Source organism: Ranitomeya variabilis, chromosome 3 (assembly GCF_051348905.1).
Source record: "Ranitomeya variabilis isolate aRanVar5 chromosome 3, aRanVar5.hap1, whole genome shotgun sequence".
In the NCBI taxonomy this organism is placed as follows: Eukaryota; Metazoa; Chordata; class Amphibia; order Anura; family Dendrobatidae; genus Ranitomeya; species Ranitomeya variabilis.
Genome location: NC_135234.1, coordinates 450,026,702 through 450,049,834, shown reverse-complemented (window position 1 = coordinate 450,049,834; position 23,133 = coordinate 450,026,702). Strand labels below are relative to the sequence as shown.

At 42.8% G+C, this 23,133-nt stretch overlaps 1 protein-coding gene across 1 annotated transcript in view; it reads right to left on the bottom strand.

Annotated features, from left to right (window-relative positions):
- LOC143816311 (ATP-binding cassette sub-family C member 5-like) overlaps positions 1-23,133 on the bottom strand; it is a 270,602-nt gene that overhangs the window by 76,081 nt on the left and 171,388 nt on the right. The window contains exons 15-20 of the mRNA XM_077296529.1: positions 22,321-22,390; positions 13,520-13,599; positions 13,336-13,438; positions 9,672-9,853; positions 8,710-8,856; positions 8,392-8,521 (exon numbers count right to left, since the gene is read on the bottom strand). Of these exons, the coding sequence (XP_077152644.1) occupies positions 8,392-8,521; positions 8,710-8,856; positions 9,672-9,853; positions 13,336-13,438; positions 13,520-13,599; positions 22,321-22,390 (712 nt within the window). The remainder of the gene's footprint in view (positions 1-8,391; positions 8,522-8,709; positions 8,857-9,671; positions 9,854-13,335; positions 13,439-13,519; positions 13,600-22,320; positions 22,391-23,133) is intronic.

Here is a 23,133-nt window from a genome sequence, read left to right as displayed (position 1 = left end):
GGGCATAGACCATGTTGAGGAATTTAGCATAGGCTTAAAGGTTAGGTAATTTTCAAGTTGAAAACAGGACTTATACATAATGGGCCCAATTCATCAAAACTTTCATGCTAGATTTCTGGTGTATAAGCTTTAAAAAGTTGCAAAATGTAGGCGCAACTCAGAGTTGTGTCAAAACTTTGCGACTTTTGGAATCTTCACAACAGTTTCTCCCGACTCTGCCAAAATGGGAGGAGTTAGGGTGGGACGGGGCATAATGACACAGCCTTTCTAATTTATGAGGAGGTGGCACTCAAATCTTGTGAATTTATACAGAAATTGTTTAACTGAATGTAAGCTTTAATAATCTGACTACTGAGTGGTCTGTTGTGATGGGCGCAGGAAAATGCTGGGGCTCTATCAAAAAGCAAGATAATAATCAGTTCAGCACCTAGTCCCCTCTCACCTAGCGCTCCCAATAATTGGTGTAGTCTACCTCTATGGTGGGTACACCACAGATTAGTGGTTTTTACATTTAATTTTAATTCTATGAAAAATTGGACCTCATGCAGCCAACCGTAACCAGAGTTAGAGAGCCTTATCAAATGCTGGAAGTCCCACCAAGTTGGACTGTATAAAAATGACTGTCAGCAATGACTCCTCCTGCTGTGCTGCCATGGGTGTCCAAGAAGCCTACCCAACCTACAATGCACTTATAGGGTTGCACAAATAAATAAGAACTTGGAATTATTCTACATCTCAGATCCTTATGGCTGCTATGCCATTTCCTCTTTGTGGAACATCATTTATTCTTAGCTATGGATAATATTCCGGAGGTGATGAGTGAGTGCATTCATTACTATTCACAAGGATAGTACAGTATTCAGGTTACTCGTTACATTGCGAGTATTTGTGTACTCGCCTCGCTATTTTCGGATGTCCAGCCCTGCCATTTTGGCGCCTCCTTTGCAGCCACTAAACATGCTGGGCTTCTTAACCAATCACAGTAATGCCGCCGACATCCTTGTTGTGGCATTACTGTGATTGGCTGGCCACCCAGCATCATAGGGTCTATTGAAGCCCTGCCGCCGCGATTTTGCACACATTGCATCCGGAGCCTGCGTTATACAAGCATAGGGTGAGATGGCTCAGCTGCTAGGGAGAGTCTTTAGGCCTGTTGATAACATAAAAGCCCTTTTCAGAGCCACCTGCAGTGTATACTAGGTCAGTGTAGAGTAGGGAGAGAGAAATACTCGAGCAGGGACAGTTTAAAGGAGCTGGACACTAGCTCCATAATACCACCCAAAAAAAGACACACAACAAAGTCAGAGTACAGGGAGGGAGAGATTGTGTATTAGGTAGGGAGAGGTTAAAGTGGTCTTCCAGTGTCCATCTTAAAACAGCTCTTGTTAGAGGCAAAGCAATATTTTTCCAGCACACAGATTACTAGCATTTAGTGCTGCCTTTTTTTTAAAGCAACAGTATATTTTCCCCGCTGTTTTTGGGGTCAGAGCCTGGCTGCTGCTGTCCACATTAGTTCACTTAAAAAGGCGGTTAGTGCCCTACGCAAAGTAGTAGTCCAAACACTTCCTACTGCCTGCTACCAAGCATGCACCAGGCCATTTTCCCCGCTGTTTTGTGGTCACAGCCTGCCTTCTGCTGTCGACATTAGTCCACTTAAACTTCTGTCAGGGTTTCCGCCTCTTCATATTCCACTTCCTCTGTCCCATCCTCCTGCTCCTCATCCTCTGCTGAAGTACACTCCCCATCACTGCCAAGCTGGGACCTGTGCAGCAGCGCATTGGCAAAGCGGCAACATTTTCTGCTGATCTGCTGAAGCTGATTTGTTTAAGTCATAAACCACACACTGTAGCAAATCTGTGGCAAGCTTTAAAACAACAGAACGATCATTGGCTCTCCCCGCTGCACCTCCAACCCGGTCTGGTCTTCTGCGAAAATGGACATAACCTGGTGGCGGCTTTAAAGGTCGGCAAGCTGGTACACATGCCATGCATGGCTCACGTGCTGAGCCTAGTTGTTCAGAAATTTCTGAAAAGTTACCCTGCCTTGCCATATCTACTTGAGAAGGTGCGCTGTATTAGTACCCATTTCCGCCTTTCCTCTACCACTTTTGCCAAGTTATCGACTCATTTCCAACCTACCCACGTGGTGAAACTCAACCTATCATATGTTGGCAAGGATTAGTGATCAGAAGAGGGCAGTAGCTGAATACCAGCTTCAAGATGCCCGTCAAACTGAGAGTCAGCCACCACACATAGCAACTGTCGAGTGCGTGTGGATCGCTGACATTTGTGACGTGCTTGAGAACTTTGAATACTGCACCAAGCTCGTGAGCGTTGATCATGCTATTATCTGCGTAACCATCCCGCTGCTGTGTCTCTTGAAACAATCACTGCATAATCTCAAAGAGGAAGCTCTGTGTCCAGTATGTTGGTATGGAGCCAGATTTCACAATGGGTGATACTACCCAGCCCAGCCAATATTCTGAGGCAACATTGGGTGATGAGGAGGGAGAGGACTTGTTTTTTGGTGCTACCTAATGCTACAGTGGGCACACCCAACCCAAGTTTCATGTCTGGGCAGCCTGGATGGGCTGGAGAGAAGGAGGAGGTGGAGGAGGAGGCGAGTCAGCATGAGGAGAGGATGGGTACTGTTCCTACTGTTGGGGACACAGAACATTTGCCTTTTTGCAGCTTGGATCACATGGCACAGTTCATGTGTAAGTATCTGTGGCAAGACCCTCATGTGATACACATTTTAGCCAACAACCAATACTGGTTGGCCACTTTTCTCGATCCACGGTACAAGGATAAATATCCTTCTCTCCTTTTGGAGTCACCAAAGAGTTTTACAATGGAATCGTTCAAGATAATATAGGTGAATCTAATGAAAATGTAGAGTCTCTGTGGGTGGAGATAAGGGGAGGGGGAAAAAATAATAAATTACTGATAGGGGTTTGTTATAAATCTCCAAAACTAATGGAAGCAATGGAGAATATCCTCGTAAAGCAAATAGATGAAGCTGCGACTCAAGGAGAAGTCATTATTATGGGGGACTTCAACTACCCTGAAATAGATTGGGGAACAGAAACCTGCAGTTCCAGCAAAGGTAATCGGTTTTTGACAACTATGAGAGACAATTACCTTTCACAACTGGTTCAGGACCCAACAAGGAGGGGGGCACTGCTAGACCTAATATTAACCAACAGGCCAGACCGCATATCAAATATAAGTGTTGGGGGTCACTTGGGGAATAGTGATCACAAAATAATAAGTTTTCATGTAACCTTTAATAAGATGGGTAGTAGGGGGGTGACAAGGACACTAAACTTCAGGAGGGCAAATTTCCAACGGATGAGAGAGGATCTTGGTGCAATTAACTGGGACGATATCCTGAGACACAAAAATACACAAAGAAAATGGGAGACATTTATTAGAATCCTGGATAGGACCTGTGCACAGTATATACCGTATGGGAATAAACATACTAGAAATAGGAGGAAACCAATATGGCTAAATAGAGCTGTAAGGGGCGCAATAAGGGACAAAAAGAAAGCATTTAGAGAATTAAAGGAAGTAGGTAGTGAGGAGGCATTAAATAAATACAGAAAATTAAATACATTCTGTAAAAAGCAAATCAAGGCAGCAAAGATTGAGACAGAGAGACTCATTGCCAGAGAGAGTAAAAATAATCCCAAAATATTCTTTAACTATATAAATAGTAAGAAACTAAAAAATGACAGTGTTGGCCCCCTTAAAAATAGTCTGGGTGAAATGGTGGATGAGGATGAGGAAAAAGCCAATATGCTAAATGACTTTTTTTCATCAGTATTTACAAAAGAAAATCCCATGGCAGACAAAATGACTAGTGATAAAAATTCCCCATTAAATGTCACCTGCTTAACCCAGCAGGAAGTACAGCGGCGTCTAAAAATAACTAAAATTGACAAATCTCCGGGCCCGGATGAGATACACCCCCGAGTACTGCAGGAACTAGGTACAGTCATTGATAGACCATTATTTTTAATCTTTAAAGACTCCATAATAACAGGGTCTGTACCACAGGACTGGCGTATAGCAAATGTGGTGCCAATATTCAAAAAAGGGGCAAAAACTGAACTCGGTAATTATAGGCCAGTAAGTTTAACCTCTACTGTGGGTAAAATCCTGGAGGGCATTCTAAGGGATGCTATGCTGGAGTATCTGAAGAGGAATAACCTCATGACCCAGTATCAGCACGGGTTTACTAGGGACCGTTCATGTCAGACTAATTTGATCAGCTTCTATGAAGAGGTAAGTTCAGGACTGGACCAAGGGAACCCAGTGGACGTAGTATATATGGACTTTTCCAAAGCTTTTGATACGGTGCCACACAAAAGGTTGTTACATAAAATGAGAGTAATGGGGATAGGGGAAAATATGTGTAAGTGGGTTGAGAGCTGGCTCAGGGATAGGAAACAAAGGGTGGTTATTAATGGAGCACACTCGGACTGGGTCGCGGTTAGCAGTGGGGTACCACAGGGGTCAGTATTGGGCCCTCTTCTTTTTAACATATTTATTAATGACCTTGTAGGGGGCATTCAGAGTAGAATTTCAATATTTGCAGATGACACTAAACTCTGCAGGGTAATCAATACAGGGGAGGACAATTTTATATTACAGGATGATTTATGTAAACTAGAAGCTTGGGCTGATAAATGGCAAATGAGCTTTAATGGGGATAAATGTAAGGTCATGCACTTGGGTAGAAGTAATAAGATGTATAACTATGTGCTTAATTCTAAAACTCTGGGCAAAACCGTCAATGAAAAAGACCTGGGTGTATGGGTGGATGACAAACTCATATTCAGTGGCCAGTGTCAGGCAGCTGCTACAAAGGCAAATAAAATAATGGGATGTATTAAAAGAGGCATAGATGCTCATGAGGAGAACATAATTTTACCTCTATACAAGTCACTAGTGCGACCACACTTAGAATACTGTGCACAGTTCTGGTCTCCGGTGTATAAGAAAGACATAGCTGAACTGGAGCGGGTGCAGAGAAGAGCGACCAAGGTTATTAGAGGACTGAGGGGTCTGCAATACCAAGATAGGTTATTACACTTGGGGCTATTTAGTTTGGAAAAACGAAGACTAAGGGGTGATCTTATGTTAATGTATAAATATATGAGGGGACAGTACAAAGACCTTTCTGATGATCTTTTTAATCATAGACCTGAGACAGGGACAAGGGGGCATCCTCTACGTCTGGAGGAAAGAAGGTTTAAGCATAATAACAGACGCGGATTCTTTACTGTAAGAGCAGTGAGACTATGGAACTCTCTGCCGTATGATGTTGTAATGAGTGATTCATTAATTAAATTTAAGAGGGGACTGGATACCTTTCTGGAAAAGTATAATGTTACAGGGTATATACACTAGATTCCTTGATAAGGCGTTGATCCAGGGAACTAGTCTGATTGCCGTATGTGGAGTCGGGAAGGAATTTTTTTCCCCATGGTGGAGTTACTCTTTGCCACATGGGGTTTTTTTGCCTTCCCCTGGATCAACATGTTAGGGCATGTTAGGTTAGGCTATGGGTTGAACTAGATGGACTTACAGTCTTCTTTCAACCTTAATAACTATGTAACTATGTAAAAGAGGGCTGTTGTAGATCAGTTGATGAAAACATCATCGTCAGACAATGCTGGTGGCAGAGGTAGCAGCTGTTTTCAACACCAAGGGATAATGGGGAGAGACACGAACACCACGTCCAACAGAGGCAGGGGGAAAATGTGCACAAATTGGGTAATTTTCAATAAACCATCACAACAACAAGGGCTATCTGTGCCTGTGACAATGCCAAGGAGGGAGAAGTTGCAGAAAATGGTCAAGTGGTAATTAAGTGACCATACGCGCATCCTTTCTGACGCTTCAGTTCCCTTTAAGTATTGGGTGTCCAAGCTGAACACTTGGCCCGTCCTATCCTTACACGCCTTGGAGGTGCTGGCCTGTCTGGCTGCTAGTGTAATGTCAGAGCGCGTTTTCAGTTCCGCTGGGTCAATCATCACTGATAGGCACACACACCTCTCCACAGAAAATGCAGATTTACTTTAATTAAATTCAACAAGCACTGGATATTTCCACAGTTTGCAATCCCTCCATATGACAGCAAGCCAACCTAAATTCACCAAAAATGCTGATTCATGCTACTGCTGTTAACATCAACCTCTTCCCAAAAAAAACCGTTTCCTTCCTTTGTCAACTGTGACTCAGCCCATAGGGCTAATTTTTACAAACCCCATGCACATTGTGCAGTGGACAAACCAGGACAGTATTCCTACTCCAGCCTAACTACTATTTGTGATTGGAGGCCCTTGGGATGGTGGCTTCCTGCATCAACCATGACTCGGCCCATGGGGTTAATTTTTACAAACCCTATGCACATTGTGCAGTGGACAAATCTTGAATGTAGACTGGTCCTACCAAACTAATATTTGCCGTTGGAGGTGCAGAGCCCCAGAGTCCTGGTTGCTGCAGTAATGTCATTCTTCCACCAGGGGGAGTGATATTACGTCTGATGGTACTAAAGGAGTTCACCTTGCCAGGTATCACAGTCACACACTACACTTCACACTCCAGTCCACCAGGGGGAGCCTTGCTTCTATCTATTAGGGCACTCCTCACACACGGGTAAAACTGGTGGGTTGGATAGGAAGTCAGACAGAAGCAGACTGGGCTTTGCCCAGGTAACATCTAGAGCGAGAGGCTGCCTGGGTTTGACCCAGAGAGGACCTGTCAGAGGTAGGATCCTGACAGAGGCCTAGCAAGGGATAGAACGCTACGGAGCTGCGCCTGCACCCATTGCGGCACCATCCTAAGAAAGGACACGAAGCGAAGGGTATTGTGGAGAGTGAGAAACGAAGTCACAGCACAAGGAGATAATACCGGGAGGAGTCCTGCCCCGAGATCAGCAGCCTCCTTCCGAGGCGCGTAGCCGGTGGCCGGAACACCGAGGGAGTACTGACTCTACGCATTACTTTAGAGACCGGCAGGACAGTTAATTCCAAGTTGGCTGCCCGACCTTAATACCTAAGAAGACATGGAGGCAAATTGTGGGAGAGGGGCGTCACTAGGGTACCTATAAATAAGCTCCAGGCCTACCCCGTCATACGGGTTGTCCTATCCATACCATCTGGGGGACAGAGAGAGAGAACATCAGAAACATTCATGAAAGTTGTGAGGACTATAGTGTGGTGCTCAGCAGGGAGGTACTACAACACACAGGCGCTAGTAGGAAGGCTACTGATTTCCACTTGAACAAGGGAACTCTGGATGTGCCTTCGGACCGGCCGGACTCTGCCTGCCCTGTGATCTGTGCTTCGGACTGTGGACGCTGAAGTCTTCAGTAAAAGGTAAAGAGACTGCAACCTTGTGTCCTCATTATTCATTGCGCCTTACATCGTCCGCCATCACCACCTACACATCAGGGAAGCCCTGGGGACATACTTCACCTGTGGGAAGGTATACCATCTAGCTGCCATTCCATCACCCCAGCGGACCCCTAAGCAGCGTCGGTCACCCTGACCGAATACCACAGGTGGCGTCACGAACACCAGACAAACTACTCCTTTAATTTGGACGCCGCTCAGAAGGGCCACGGACCGGGTCGGGCCACCGTGACATCCCCAGAACCGAGAGAGAAATAGACCCGGTGCTGAGTACCCCATTGCCCTTAACGTGGGGGAGCTCCAGAGGCCCTTGAGACAGGTTGTCCCACATTGTGACTGAGATAGGGGATACATATTCAATAGAAATCTAGGTTTGGTAGTTATGCTTGTGTATCTGTAAAACTGGCGTAATACTGTGACAAACAAAGTCCCAGAAACCATAAATGAGTCAGAAATGTATGCAGGCCTATTCTCCAGGCTCTTCCCATTTTGTTTCATCACTTTCCCATCCATTTCAGGCTTTTCCTCAGGCCCCCAGACCCCTTTGTAGGGTCCAGCAGTAAATTACTCGCATTTCCCATTGATTTGCATTGTACTCGCTATTTGGAACTAATTTGCGATTTTTACAAAGTACTCGTTACAAGTATAGCGATTATAAATATTATGGTACTCGCTCATCGCTATGTTCTGCATATCAATGGAGCACAGACCAAAGCCATAGGGTGGGTTAAACACTGTTCAAGTCCAAGTCCTACAGAGTCTGGCTCTGTGTAGGCCCAAGTTGGCAACTGGCTACTCCTTCTGCAAGTTGGCAATAGGAAATCTATGTTTCAAGGTCCCCAACAATATTGGCATGGTCTGTCGGTGGCATAATCTACACAGGTTAAGACGGGGAAATTTGAGTGTTACACTTCTCCACAAGTGTGAAGTCTAAATGAAAACTGGTAGACATCCCATGTACCTACCTTCATCTACATCCTTGGTGAATCTGTTCAGGATACGACCGAGAGGAGTTGTGTCAAACAGTTTTATAGGACTACAAAGGACTTTTTGGAACAAAAGATCATGTAGTTTTGTTGAGGCTCTCAGGGTACTCTATATTTAAGAAAAAGCAAATCTAATAAGATAATTAATAAGTGACATTGGAGAAAATTGGTCTACTGCTATTTACGCAATAGGTGATTTACCAAGTTGTTTATATCAGAAGCCACCTCCAGTTTCATAGTTGGCAATGCCAAGGTAATCTTTAGAAGTAATAGTTTAGTGGCAAAAATAAACTTTACCTTAACAAAGACATAACCTCGTACACATTTCATCAAAAGAACAGCCACCATAGACATGGCATAAATAGAAATATAGTAATGCAGGTCAGGGTTGTCCTTCATACTTCCAGTCGATCGACTCCAGTTTGCTGTAGCAACAGACATGTTCTAAAGAAAAAACAGTATAAACTCAATTATTACATATAATCATTTTAAATCATTGAACAAAAATGCTAAGCTTTAAAGGCTTTTCTGCACAAATGCATAAATATGCGCAGCTAAAGGATAACAATATAGTACAATATCATAGTATATCATACTCCTGCACATGCTCATACTGGCCCATAGAGGAACAGGTGATTCTGTCCCACCCTTGAGCAGTGTTTAATATTATATAGAAGAATAGGAGAATTTGTGAACAAGGGTAATGTAATAATGTATGTAGCTGAGCACGCAGTTGGCCCCCTGAACCAATGTCACTGGTGGGCCTTTGGCACCCCAGTCCAACATTGACAGTATTTGCGTTGCTATTAATTTTATCAAGCTGAGGCAACCAGTGTAGCTGTCTACAAGTGCAAACGCAGCAGTTAGCCTCGATCCACAGTTTGTGCACAATCGGAGATATGTGCCCGACAGTGGGCACCAGTCAGAACAGATGCCAAAGTATCCATCCACCCATAGAGACCTCTGGACAGGAGACCTGCGAATCGCCTTACCAATCGCCAAGTCCCCTTTATTTTTTTATTAGACGTCATCATGGTGTGATGCACACACATTTCAACAGGCATGCTAATCAAACCAAGAACTAGGAATGAGTGAAGATAACGAGATTCATAGGCCTCACGTCCATCGGTCCCAGATCACTGACCTAGCCTAAGTTCCGGAGTCCTGCAAATTGTTTCTAATTAATAGCAATGACGCTAATTTCTCAAGATAGAGTATGTGAGCACATATAAATGACAGAAGAACAATTTCTTTCTTACCCCGCTGCCCTGTTTAATCCAGTAACTTAGCCACCAGTTGCTGAAGGCTGCACATCCTGTGGTTATCACAAATAACATAGCATTTATCGTGATTGCAAGTACACCTCCAGCTGCTTTAATGTATGCTCCATATATCTTCCATGGCACGGTTCCATCGCCCTTCTCTTCTACTTGCATTAGACCTGTGAACATGTAAAAAAAAATTAAAGGTGGCACTAACCTATAGAGTTGCAATCAAAATTATTCACCCCCCACTGCAAATTAGGTTTAGTAGCCAAATTTACAAATTTTCTGATGTTTTAAATAAACCAATGAAACAAGAACAATGTAATATCTCAACTTAACTAATATAACAAGTGACTTCTCCAACAAAAAATTATAGTTTAAATGACTACTTCAGTGAAATATACACTGCTCAAAAAAATAACGGGAACACTTAAACAAGAGAATATACAGTAACTCCAAGTAAATCAAACTTCTGTGAAATCAAACTGTCCACTTAGGAAACAACACTGTTTGACAATCAATTTCATATGCTGTTGTGCAAATAGAATAGACAACAGATGGAAATTATTGGCGATTATCAAGACACCCACTATAAAGGAGTGGTTCTGCAGGTGGGGACCACAGACCACATCTCAGTACCAATGCTTTCTGGCTGATGTTTTGGTCACTTTTGAATGTTGGTTGTACTTTCACACTCGTGGTAGCATGAGACAGATTCTACAACCCACACAAGTGGCTCAGGTAGTGCAGCTTTTCCAGGATGGCACATCCATGGGAGCTGTGGCAAGAAGGTTTGCTGTGTCTGTCAGTGTAGTGTCCAGAGGCTGGTGGCGCTACCAGGAGACAGGCCAGTACACCAGGAGATGTGGAGGGAGCTGTAGGAGAGCAACAACTCAGCAGGACCGCTACCTCAGCCTTTGTGCAAGGAGGAACAGGAGGAGCACTGCCAGAGCCCTGCAAAATGACCTCCAGCAGGCCACAAATGTGCATGTGTCTGCACAAACGGTTAGAAACCAACTCCATGAGGATGGTCTGAGTGCCGGACGTCCACAGATGGGGGTTTTGCTCACAGCCCAACACCGTGTAGGACACTTGGCATTTGCCACAGAACACCAGGATTGGCAAATTCGCCACTGGCGCCCTGTGCTCTTCACAGAAAAAAGCAGGTTCACACTGAGCATATGTGACAGATGTGACTGAGTCTGGAGACGCCGTGGAGAGCGATCTGCTGCCTGCAACATCCTTCAGCATGACCGGTTTGGCAGTGGATCAGTAATGGTGTGGGGTGGCATTTCTTTGGAGGGCTGCACAGCCCTCCATGTGCTCGCCAGAGGTAGCCTGACTGCCATTAGCTACCGAGATGAGATCCTCAGACCCCTTGTGAGACCATATGCTGGTGCGGTTGGCCCTGGGTTTCTCATAATGCAAGACAATGCCAGACTTCTGGCTGGAGTGTGTCAGCAGTTCCTGCAAGATGAAGGCATTGAAGCTATGGACTGGCCCGCCCATTCCCCAGACCTGAATCCAATTGAATACATCTGGGACATCATGACTCGCACCATCCACCAACCTCACGTTGCACCACAGACTGTCCAGGAGTTGGCGGATGCTTTAGTCCAGGTCTGGGAGGAGATCCCTCAGGAGACCATCTGCCGTCTCATCAGGATCATGCCCAGGCATTGTAGGGAGGTCACACAGGCACGTGGAGGCCACGCACACACTACTGAGTATTATTTCCTTGTTTTGAGGCATTTCCACTGAAGTTGCATCGGCCTGTAATTTGATTTTCCACCTTGATTTTGAGCATTGCTCCAAATCCAGGCCTCCATTGGTTAATAAATTTGATTTCCATTGATGATTTTTGTGTGATTTTGTTGTCAGCACATTTAACTTTGTACAGAACAAAGTATTCAATGAGAATATTTCATTTATTCAGATCTAGGATGTGTTATTTGAGTGTTCCCTTTATTTTTTTGAGCTGTGTATATTTCAGTTCAGGGAATTATATGATCACTTAAAGGCTGTAAATGTTAAAACTTTGAATGCAATGAAAATATAATTCTGTATCAAGCACAATACACTGTGTTCCAAATTATTATGCAAATTGGATTTAAGTGTCATAAAGATTTAATTGTTTTGTTTTTCAAATAAACTCGTGGATGGTATTGTGTCTCAGGGCTCAATGGATCACTGAAATCAGTCTTAAACACATGTGTTAATTGGTTTTCCAGGTGATTCTAATTAAAGGAAAACTACTTAAAAATGATGTTCCACATTATTAAGCAGGTCACAGTTTTCAAGTAACATGGGAAAGAAAAAGGATATCTCTGCTGCTGAAAAGCATCAAATAGTGCAATGCCTTGGTGAAGGGATGAAAACATTAGAAATTTTCCAAAAACATAAGCGTGATCATCGTACTGTTAAGAGATTTGTGGCTGTATCTGAGCACAAATGTGTTTGTGCTGATAAAGGCATAATGAGGAAGATTTCTGTCAGGCAAGTTCATCGGATTAAGAGAGCAGCTACTAAAAAGCCATTACAAAGCAGCAAACAGATATTTGAAGCTGCTGGTGCCTCTGGAGTCCCTCGAATCTCAAGGTGTAGGCTCCTTCAAAGGCTTGCTGTGGTGCATAAACCTACTATTCGGCCACCCTTAAACAGTGTTCACAAGTAGAAATGGTTGTATTGGGCCCACACATACATGAAGACTAATTTCCAAACAGTCTTGTTTACTGATAAGTGTTGAGCAACCCTGGATGGTCCAGATGGATGGAGTAGTGGATGGTTGGTGTATGGCCACCATGTCCCAACAAGGCTGCAACAACAGCAAGGAGGTGGAGGAGTCATGTTTTGGGCCAGAATCATGGGAAACAGCTGGTAAGGCCCTTTAAGGTTCCTGAAGGTTGTGAAAATGACCTCTGTAAAGTATATAGAGTTTCTAACTGACAACTTTCTTCTATGGTCTAAAAAGCAGAAACGTGCCTTCAGGAGCAAAATCATCTTCATGCTGACAATGCCCCATCTCATGCAGCAAAGAATACCTCTGAGTCATTGGCTGCTATGGGCATAAAAGGAGATAAACTCATGGTGGGGCCACCATCTTCCCCTGACCTCAACCCTATAGAGAACCTTTGGAGTATCATCAAGCAAAAGATCTATGAGGGTGGGAGGCAGTTCACATCCAAACAGCAGCTCTGGGAGGCAATTCCAATTTCATGCAAAGAAATACAAGCAGAAACTCTCCAAAAACTCACAAGTTCAATGGATGCAAGAATTGTGAAGGTGACATCAAAGAAGGGTCCTATGTTAACATGTAACTTGGCCTGTTGGGATGTTTTGGCGTTAAATAGCTTTTTTGTTCAGTGAATGTGACCTCCTAATGCTGCAAATTCCACAAATGAGCATTTTCAGTTCTTTAAAACATATCAAATGTTTAGAAATTCTACTGTGCATAATAATTTGGAACAGTGCATTTTGAGTTTGTATTCATTTTGGAGATTATACTGTTATCATTGGGAGATTTCTTCAATAAAATTTGATGTATAATCTAACGGGTGATGACTTTTATTAGACTGACTGTCATTTGCACCGACCATTTAGGAAAATCAGAGAAAAATGTCATTTGCCTAATAATTTGGAACATAGTGTATATACATACCACCCCTGACCGCCTTCTCTTCAGCATAACTTTCAACTATCACATCTGCATCTGAATCTTTTACATGACCATTCACAGTACCATCACACTCTGCTAGATTTGCCTGTAAAAGAAGAAAGATGTGTGAAAATTAATATTTGGAAAATCTTCCATTCTTTTCACGTGAGCTATCAAATTCTCTCACTTCTGTTTTAGGCGTCTCAACGGAATGATCCACGGCCATTACATTGATAAGATTCACTTCTTCAGGATCCATGGCTTTTACTGTCATGTCGAAAACATTAAGTGTTATTCATTATTATTATGGTTGTTTAAGTTTGCAAGTTTAATATATAGTTAGGTCCAGATATATTTGGACAGTGACCAAATCTCTGCATGCCGCTATTTTGGATTTAAAATTAAACAACCAATATGCAATCAAAGTGTAGACTATCAAGTTTAATTAAAGGGGTAGAACAAAAATATCCTGTTAAAAGTTTAGGAATTGTTCTATCATTTTTCTACAAAGCCTTCTCATTTCATCGGCTCAAAAGTAATTGTACAAATTAACTTTACTATAAATAAAATGTTCATCTTTAATACTTTGTATAGAATCTTTTGCAGACAATGACTGCATGAAGTCTGGAAACCATGGACGTCGCCAAACGCTGAGTCTCCTCCTTTGTGATGCTTTGCCAGGCCTTTACTGCAGCTGACTTTAGTTGTTGTTTGTGTGTGGATTTTTCTGCCTTAAGTTTTGTCTTAAGTATGTGAAATACATGCTCGATGGGGTTGAAATCTGGTGATTGACTCTGCCATTCCATAATATTCCACTTCTTTCACGTAATAAATTCCTAGGTTGCTTTCGCAGTATGTTTTGGGTCATTGTCCATCTGTGCTATGAAGCGCCATGCAATCAAAAGTGCGCATTTGGTTTAATCTGAGCATAAAGTATAGTCCTGTACACTTCAGAATTCATCCGACTGCTTCTGTCTCCAGTCACATCATCAATAAACAAAAGCTACCAGCCATGCATGCCCACGCCATCACACTGCCTCAGGATGTGGTATGCTTTGGATCATGAGCTGTTCCAAGCCCTCTCCATAGTTTCGTATTCCCAGCATTTTGGTACAGGTTGATTTTAGTTTCATCTGTCCAATGAATGCTTTTCTAGAAATGGGCTGGCTTCTTTAGATTTTTCTTTCCAAAGTCTCATCTGGCCTTTCTATTTTTAAGGTTGATGAATGGTTTGCACCTTGTGGTGAACCCTCTGTATTTGCTCTTATGAAGTCTTCCTTTTATGGTAGACTAAGATACTGAAACACCTACTTCCTGCTGAGTGTTCTCCACTTGAGTGGATGTTGTGAATGGGTTTTTTTCATCATGGAAAGGATGCTGCAATCATTCACCATTGTTGTCTTCCATGGATGTTCAGGCTTTTTTTCAGTTCCCAAGCTCACCAGTGCACTCATTTTTTTGCAGAACATATATACATTTCTGCTATCTCTATGATGGATTTCTACTTTTTTTTTCAGCCAAATGATGGTCTGTTTCACTTCCATTAGGGCTCTCTTGACTGCATGTTGTGGGTTCACAGCAACAGCTTCCAAATGCAAATGCGACTCCTGCAATCAGCTCCAGCTTTAACCCCTTCATGACCCAGCCTATTTTGACCTTAATGACCTGGCCGTTTTTTGCAATTCTGACCAGTGTCCCTTTATGAGGTAATAACTCAGGAACACTTCAACAGATCCTAGCGGTTCTGAGATTGTTTTTTAGTGACATATTGGGCTTCATGTTAGTGGTAAATTTAGGTAGATAATTTTTGCGTTTATTTGTGAAAAAAATGGAAATTTGTCAAAAATTTTGAAAATTTCGCAATTTTCAAATTTTAAATTTTTATTCTGATAAACGAGAGAGCTATGTGACACAAAATAGTTAATAAATAACATTACCCACATGTCTACTTTACATCAGCACAATTTTGGAAACAACATTTTTTTTTTGCTAGGAAGTTATAAGGGTTAAAATTTGACCAGTGATTTCTCATTTTTACAACGAAATTTACAAGACCATTTTTTTTAGGGACCACCTCACATTTGAAGTCAATTTGAGGGGTCTATATAGCTGAAAATACCCAAAAGTGACACCATTCTAAAAACTGCACCCCTCAAGGTACTCAAAACCACATTCAAGAAGTTTATTAACCCTTCAGGTGCTTCACAGCAGCAGAAGCAACATGGAAGGAAAAAATGAACATTTAACTTTTTAGTCACAAAAATGATCTTTTAGCAACAATTTTTTTATTTTCCCAAAGGAAAAAAGAGAAACTGGACGCCAAAAGTAATGGTACAATTTGTCCTGAGTACGCCGATACCCCATATGTGGGGGTGACCACTGTTTGGGCGCACAACAGGGCTCAGAAGGGAAGGAGCGCCATTTGACTTTTTCAATGAAAAATTGGTTCCAATCTTTAGCGGACACATGTCGCGTTTGAAAAGCCCTTGTGTGCCTAAACATTGGAGCTCCCCCACAAGTGACCCCATTTTGGAAACTAGACCCCCCAAGGAACTTATCTAGATGCATAGTGAGCACTTTTAACCCCCAGGTGCTTCACAAATTGATCTGTAAAAATGAAAAAGTACTTTTTTTTCACCAAAAAATTCTTTTAGCCTCAATTTTTTCATTTTCACATGGGCAACAGGATAAAATGGATCCTAAAATGTGTTGGGCCATTTCTTCTGAGTACACCAATACCTCATATGTTGTCACAAACCATTGTTTGTGCACACGAGAAGGCTCGGAAGGGAAGGAGCGCCATTTGACTTTTGAAAGAAAAATTAGCTCCAATCGTTAGCGGACACCATGTCGCGTTTGGAGAGCCCCTGTGTGCCTAAACATTGGAGCTCCCCCACATGTGACCCCATTTTGGAAACAAGACCCCCCAAGGAACTTATCTAGATGCATAGTGAGCACTTTGAACCCCCAGGTGCTTCACAAATTGATCCGTAAAAATGAAAAAGTACTTTTTTTTCACAAAAAATTTATTTTAGCCTCAATTTGTTCATTTCCACATGGGCAACAGGATAAAATGGATCCTAAAATTTATTGGGCAATTTCCCCTGACTACACTGATACCTCACATGTGGAGGTAAACCACTGTTTGGGCACACGGCAGGGCTCGGAAGGGAAGGAGTGCCATTTGACTTTTTGAATTAAAAATTAGCTCCAATCGTTAGCAGACACCATGTCGCGTTTGGAGAGCCCCTATGTGCCTAAACATTGAAGCTCCCCCACATGTGACCCCATTTTGGAAACTAGACCTCCCATGGAACTAATCTAGATGTGCGGTGACCACTTTAAACCCCCAAGTGCTTCACAGAAGTTTATAACGCAGAGCCGTGAAAATAAAAAATCATTTTTCTTTCCTCAAAAATTTTTAATTTTCACAAGAGTAACAGGAGAAATTGGACCACAAAAGTTGTTGTCCAGTTTGTCCTGAGTACGCTGATACCCCATATGTGGGGGGGGGAACCACTGTTTGGGCACACGTCGGGGCTCGGAAAGGAAGTAGTAACGTTTTGGAATGCAGACTTTGATGGAATGGTCTGCGGTCATCACGTTGCGTTGGCGGAGCCCCTGATGTGCCTAAACAGTAGAAACCCCCCATAAGTGACCCCATTTTGGAAACTAGACCCCCCAAGGAACTTATCTAGATATGTGGTGAGCACTTTGAACCCCCAAGTGCTTCACAGAAGTTTACAACGCAGAGCCGTGAAAATAAAAAATCATTTTTCTTTCCTCAAAAATGGTGTTTTAGCAAGCAATTTTTTATTTTCACAAGGGTAACAGGAGAAATTGGACCCCAATAGTTGTTGCCCAGTTTGTCCTGAGTACACTGATACCCCATATGTGGGGGTAAACCACTGTTTGGGCACACGTCGGAGCTCGGAAGGGAAGTAGTGACTTTTGAAATGCAGACTTTGATGGAATGGTCTGCGGGCGTCACGTTGCGTTTGCGGAGCCCCTGATGTGCCTAAACAGTAGAAACCCCCCATAAGTGACCCCATTTTGGAAACTAGACCCCAAAGGAACTTATCTAGATATGTGGTGAGCACTTTGAACCCCCAAGTGCATTTTTTATTTTCACAAGGGTAACAGGAGATATTGGACCCCAATAGTTGTTGCCCAGTTTGTCCTGAGTACGCTGATACCCCAAATGTGGGGGGGAACCACTGTTTGGGCGCACGTCAGGGCTCGGAAGGGAGCACTATTTGACTTTTTGAACGCAAGATTGGCTGGAATCAATGGTGGCGCCATGTTGCGTTTGGAGACCCCTGATGTGCCTAAACAGCTGAAACCCCTCAATTCTAACCCCAACACACCCCTAACCCTAATCCCAACTCTAGCCATAACCCTAATCACAACCCTAACCCCAACACACCCCTAACCACAACACTAACCCCAACACACCCCTAACCCTAATCTCAACCCTATCCCTAATCCTAACCCTAATCCCAACCCTAACCACAACTTTAACCCCAACACACCCCTAACCATAACCCTAACCACAAGCCTAATGTTAACCCTATTTCCAACCCTAGCCCTAATTCCAACCCTAACTAATTCCAACCCTAACCCTAAGGCTATGTGCCCACGTTGCGGATTCGTGTGATATTTTTCCGCACCATTTTTGAAAAATCCGCAGGTAAAAGCCACTGCGTTTTACCTGCGGGTTTACCGCGGATTTCCAGTGTTTTTTTGTGCAGACTTCACCTGCGGAATCTTATTTTGGAAGAGGTGTAAAACACTGCGGAATCCGCACAAAGAATTGACATGCTGCGGAAAATACAACGCAGCGTTTCTGCGCGGTATTTTCCGCACCATGGGCACAGCGGATTTGGTTTTCCATAGGTTTACATGGTACTGTAAACCTGATGGAACACTGCTACGAATCCGCAGCGGCCAATCCGCTGTGGATCCGCAGCCAAATCCGCACTGTGTGCACATAGTCTAATTCTAACCCTAGCTCTAACCCTAACCCTAGCCCTAGCTCTAACCCTAACCCTAACCCTAGTTCTAACCCTAACTCTAACCCTAACCCTAGTGGAAAAATAAAAGAAAATATATATTTTTTATTTTATTATTGTCCCTACCTATGGGGGTGATAAAGGGGGGGTTCATTTACTATTTTTTTTATTTTGATCACTGTGATAGGCTTTATCACAGTGATCAAAATGTACCTGGAACGAATCTGCCGGCCGATTCGGCGGGCGCACTGCGCATGCACCCGCCATTTTGGAAGATGGCGGCGCCCATGGAGAAGACGGACGGACACTGGGAGGTTCGGTAAGTATGGGGGGGGGGGAGATCGGAGCACGGGGGGATCGGAGCACGGGGGGGTGGGATCGGAGCACAGGGGGAGCGGACAGGATGACGGAGGGGAGCGGAGCACCGGACGGAGGACTGGGGAGGAGATCGGTGGCGGTGGGGGGGTCAGATCAGAGTTTCCAGCCATGGCCGATGATATTGCAGCATCGGCCATGGCTGGATTATAATATTTCACCAGTTTTCATAGGTGAAATATTACAAATCGCTCTGATTGGCTGTTTCACTTTCAACAGCCAATCAGAGCGATCGTAGCCACGAGGGGGTGAAGCCACCCCCCATAGGCTGAAGTACCACTCCCCCTGTCCCTGCAGATCGGGTGAAATTGGAGTTAACCCTTTCACCCGATCTGCAGGGACGCGATCATTCCATGACTCCACATAGTCGTCACAGGTCGGATTGGCACCGACTTTCATGACGCCTACGTGGCGTCACAGGTCGGGAAGGGGTTAATTATTGATGTATTAAGGCAGGAAATACAACCCATGCAGCCCATTAAAGAGCTTTTCAGATCATTGTCCAATTACCGGTCCTTTGAAAAAAGAGGCAGCTACTGTACATATTAAAAAGTTGTAATTCCTACACAGTTACTCCAATGAGGATTTGAAAACCCTCAAATGAAAGCTAAGAGTCTGCAATTTAAACCCATATTGATTAAATACAGTTGTGCTCAATAGTTTACAAACCCCGGCAGAATTTTTTCTTTCTTGGCCTTTTTTCAGAGAATATGAATGATAACACCAAAACTTTTTCTCCACTCATGGTTAGTGGTTGGTTGAAGCCATTTATTGTCAAACTACTGTGTTTTCTCTTTTTAAATCATAATGACAACCCCAAACATCCAAATGACCCGGATCAAAAGTTTACATACCCCATTTCTTAATACCGTGTATTGCCCCCTCTAACATCAATGACAGCTCGAAGTCTTTTGTGGTAGTTATGGATGAGGTTCTTTATTTTCTCAGATGGTAAAGCTGCCCACTCTTCTTGGGCTGTCTAGCATGAATTGCGAGCTTGACATCTCCCCAGATTAGCTCAATGATATTGAGATCAGGGGACTGAGATGACCACTCCAGAACCTTCACTTTGTGCTGCTGCATCCAATGATAGGTTGACTTTGCCTTGTGTTTTGGATCGTTGTCATGTTGGAACGTTCCAGTACGTCCCATATGAAGCTTCCGGGCTGATGATTGCAAATTGGCCTCCAGTATTTGCTGATAACGTCCTGCATTCATCTTTCCTTCAACTTTGACCAAGTTTCCTGTGCCTTTGTAGCGCACACATCCCTAAAACATCAGTGATCCACCTCCATGCTTTACAGTAGGAATGGTGTTCCTTTGATCATAGGCCTTGTTGACCTCTCCAAATGTAATGTTTATGGTTGTGGCCAAAAAAATCAATTTTGGTCTAATCACTCCAAATTGCCTTGTTCCAGAAGTTTTGAGGCTTGTCTCTTTGCTGTTTTATGTATTCTAGGTGAGATACCTTGTGGCATTTGCGCAGTAATGGCTTTCTTCTGGGGACTCGTCCATGCAGCCCATTTTTCTTCAATGCCTCCTTATTGTGCATCTTAAAACAGCCAAACCGCTAGTTTTCAGAGAGTCCTGTATTTCAGCTAATGTTATTTGTGGGTTTTTGTTTGCATCTCGAACAATTTTCCTAGCAGTTGTGGACAAAATTTTAGTTGGTCTACCTGATCGTGGTTTTGTTTTTACAGAGCCCCTTATTTTCCATTTGTTAATCACAGTTTGAACACTGCTGACTGGCATTATCAATTCCTTGGATATCTTTTTGTATCCCTTTCCCGTTTTATACAGTTCAATTACCTTTTTCTATAGATTTGTTGACAATTCTTTTGCTTTCCTCATGACTCACAATCCAGAAATGTCAGTGGCTGGATGAAAGAAGCAAGAGTCTGTCTGGATCCCAGAAACTCAGCTTTTATGCACAAACAATTATTACAAGCAAACAGGTCACAGTTAAGGATGTTACCTTTAGTAGCCATTTAAACCCATTTGTGTCAACTTCTGTGCATGTTATCAGGTCAAAATTACCAAGGTAAGTAAACTTTTGATCCGGGTCATTTGGATGTTTTTGGTTGTCATTATGATTTAAAAAGAGAAAACACAGTAGTTTGACAATAAATGGCTTCACTCAACCACTAGCCATGAGTGGAGAAAAAGTTTTGGTGTTATCATTCATATTCTGTGAAAAAAGGCCAAGAAATAAAAAATTCTGCTGGGGTATGTAAGCTTTTGAGCACATCTGTAATTGTATCATGAATATATTTTGGCAAACAGCTAAAATTCCAAAACTTGTGTCTCTGTTCAAATATTTCTTGACCAAACTGTATACTCCTCCACATTGAAGCTGCAATACCAGAAAAGGAAACATTATGGAATTATGGAATTCACTAAATAGAAAGACATGTTAATACCATGCAAGTAATGAAAAATGGAAAGGATACAAAACAAGAAATTGGAAACAACTTTCTAAACATCTAAATGTATTGAGTATGAGCAGCACATGCAGAAATATATGCCTTAACATACCTTGACATGCCATTATTGAGGTTATTAATGGCTGTCTGAGGAATGTTCTGCAACCTGACTGCTTTAGGCACAGAAATCATCAAGTTCCACTGCTGGCAGCTCCATTTGAAATTACAGACTAACTGTTCTTGGTGGGAGGCCCATTTCAACACATGTATTTTAAAGGTCGGCTCTCACATTGCAGCTTTGGTGCATTTTTTTTACCACAGGTTTTCAAATTCACAGTGTCACCTCAGCTAATACTAGGTGGCAACCTGGGAAACATTTTTTGGCATTACCATGCATTGAACTCTGAAAGTCAGTTTACCAACTTCTGCACCTCCTCTGTTGTGGTAATTGCTGTATTGCTGGGTTACAGGTGAATGCCCACTACTCCACTATGCATCTCAACCAGCACCGTAATAGGATTCCTTCCGACATCATTTGTTAGTTAGGTTAACGGGGAAGAGGAAGAAAGACCGACACCGCTGTCGCACCTATAGCCAGCATTTATGTCCATGGAGGGAAAGCTGGTAATAACTTGCCCCTGGGATCTCGGGTGCCCACCAAAGAAAAAAACAATTCAGGCAATGTCCATCTAAGAATGAAAAGAGGTAGCACTCACCGTCCTGTGTAAAAAGTTTCCTTTATTGGTTCACATTAAAATAAGGAAGGAGAGACTTGTGCGTTACATATCTGACGACGGCCATTTCGCACCTAGGATAGGACCCGTTGAAGAGCACAATGCGTGAAAAAGCCACCTCTATTCCTTCTTACATGGACATGTTAGAAAAGTTACCCGCTAGACTTCCAATAATTATTCACTAACACCACCCTTTGCGCAATTGGAAAGGTGCTCCGTTTTCTATATAAGAATAAAGAAGGCTAGGTTAAGGGACAGTGTGAGTGCCTCTGTCTTTATCCAGTTTTCCTTTTGCTCTGTGTATCTCATGTAACATCATATACCCTCGGGTTACAACAGATCTGTTGATTTGGCTATATCCTTCATTGGTGCGGTTTTAAAATGATATTGAATAAATGCTAAGTTTTATCAGGGTCTACCTTGAAATTCCTATTTTTATGTTACCTTGATGTACATTCCGTCGAGTGTCGTCAATCAGTTTTTCAGAACATTGTGCATGTTCCTTAATTACATTCTGTAAAAAAATGATTTGTATTGTGTTAAAGAAAGTTATTTTTAAAGCAATTTAGAAGAGAGAGTACAAAGTAGCCAGATATATTGTTTTTCAATATCTTTTGTATTGCATGTGTGCTAAATATGCATAATGAATTTGAACACTTTATTTGCTTTGAACAATCCATTTTATTTTAGAAGGGCACAAAAAATATCCTTTGTTGTCAGGGTATCTAGATATCTAATCCATCAATGATTACCTATAAACTGCAGAAGACCTGTTAGAAAGTAATCAGCTCCCTAACAGCATATAGACAGAGGAAATCAAAAAGGTTTATCCGGGACTTTGTTTACTTCTTCCTATGGGGCTAAGAAATAACAGGTAGGTAATTGTATTTTCAGCCCTGGGATGATATCTGCCAGCTTGGCAGTGACTCTCCAGCTTAATTTCATCTCACATCAATGGAGCAGCACCTGCTCTACCGGTCTGCTCTGTCGTCGAGGCGTCACTACCAATGTCATGCTGACTGACAGCTGACTCCATGCAGATAGGCAGCAAGGAGCCGGCTGTCAATCAAGATGATATTGGGCTGTGACCCCGTCAGCAGAGCAAAGAGAAGACACCCAATCAACAGAGCAGAGGCAGAGAAGAAGCTGCTCTATCGACACTACATCTTAGTCCCATAGCAGAAGATAGCCAATGTCCCGGATATTCTATTTAAGCATTATTCAGTGCCTCCAAAACTAAAAAGCTTTCATTAGCCA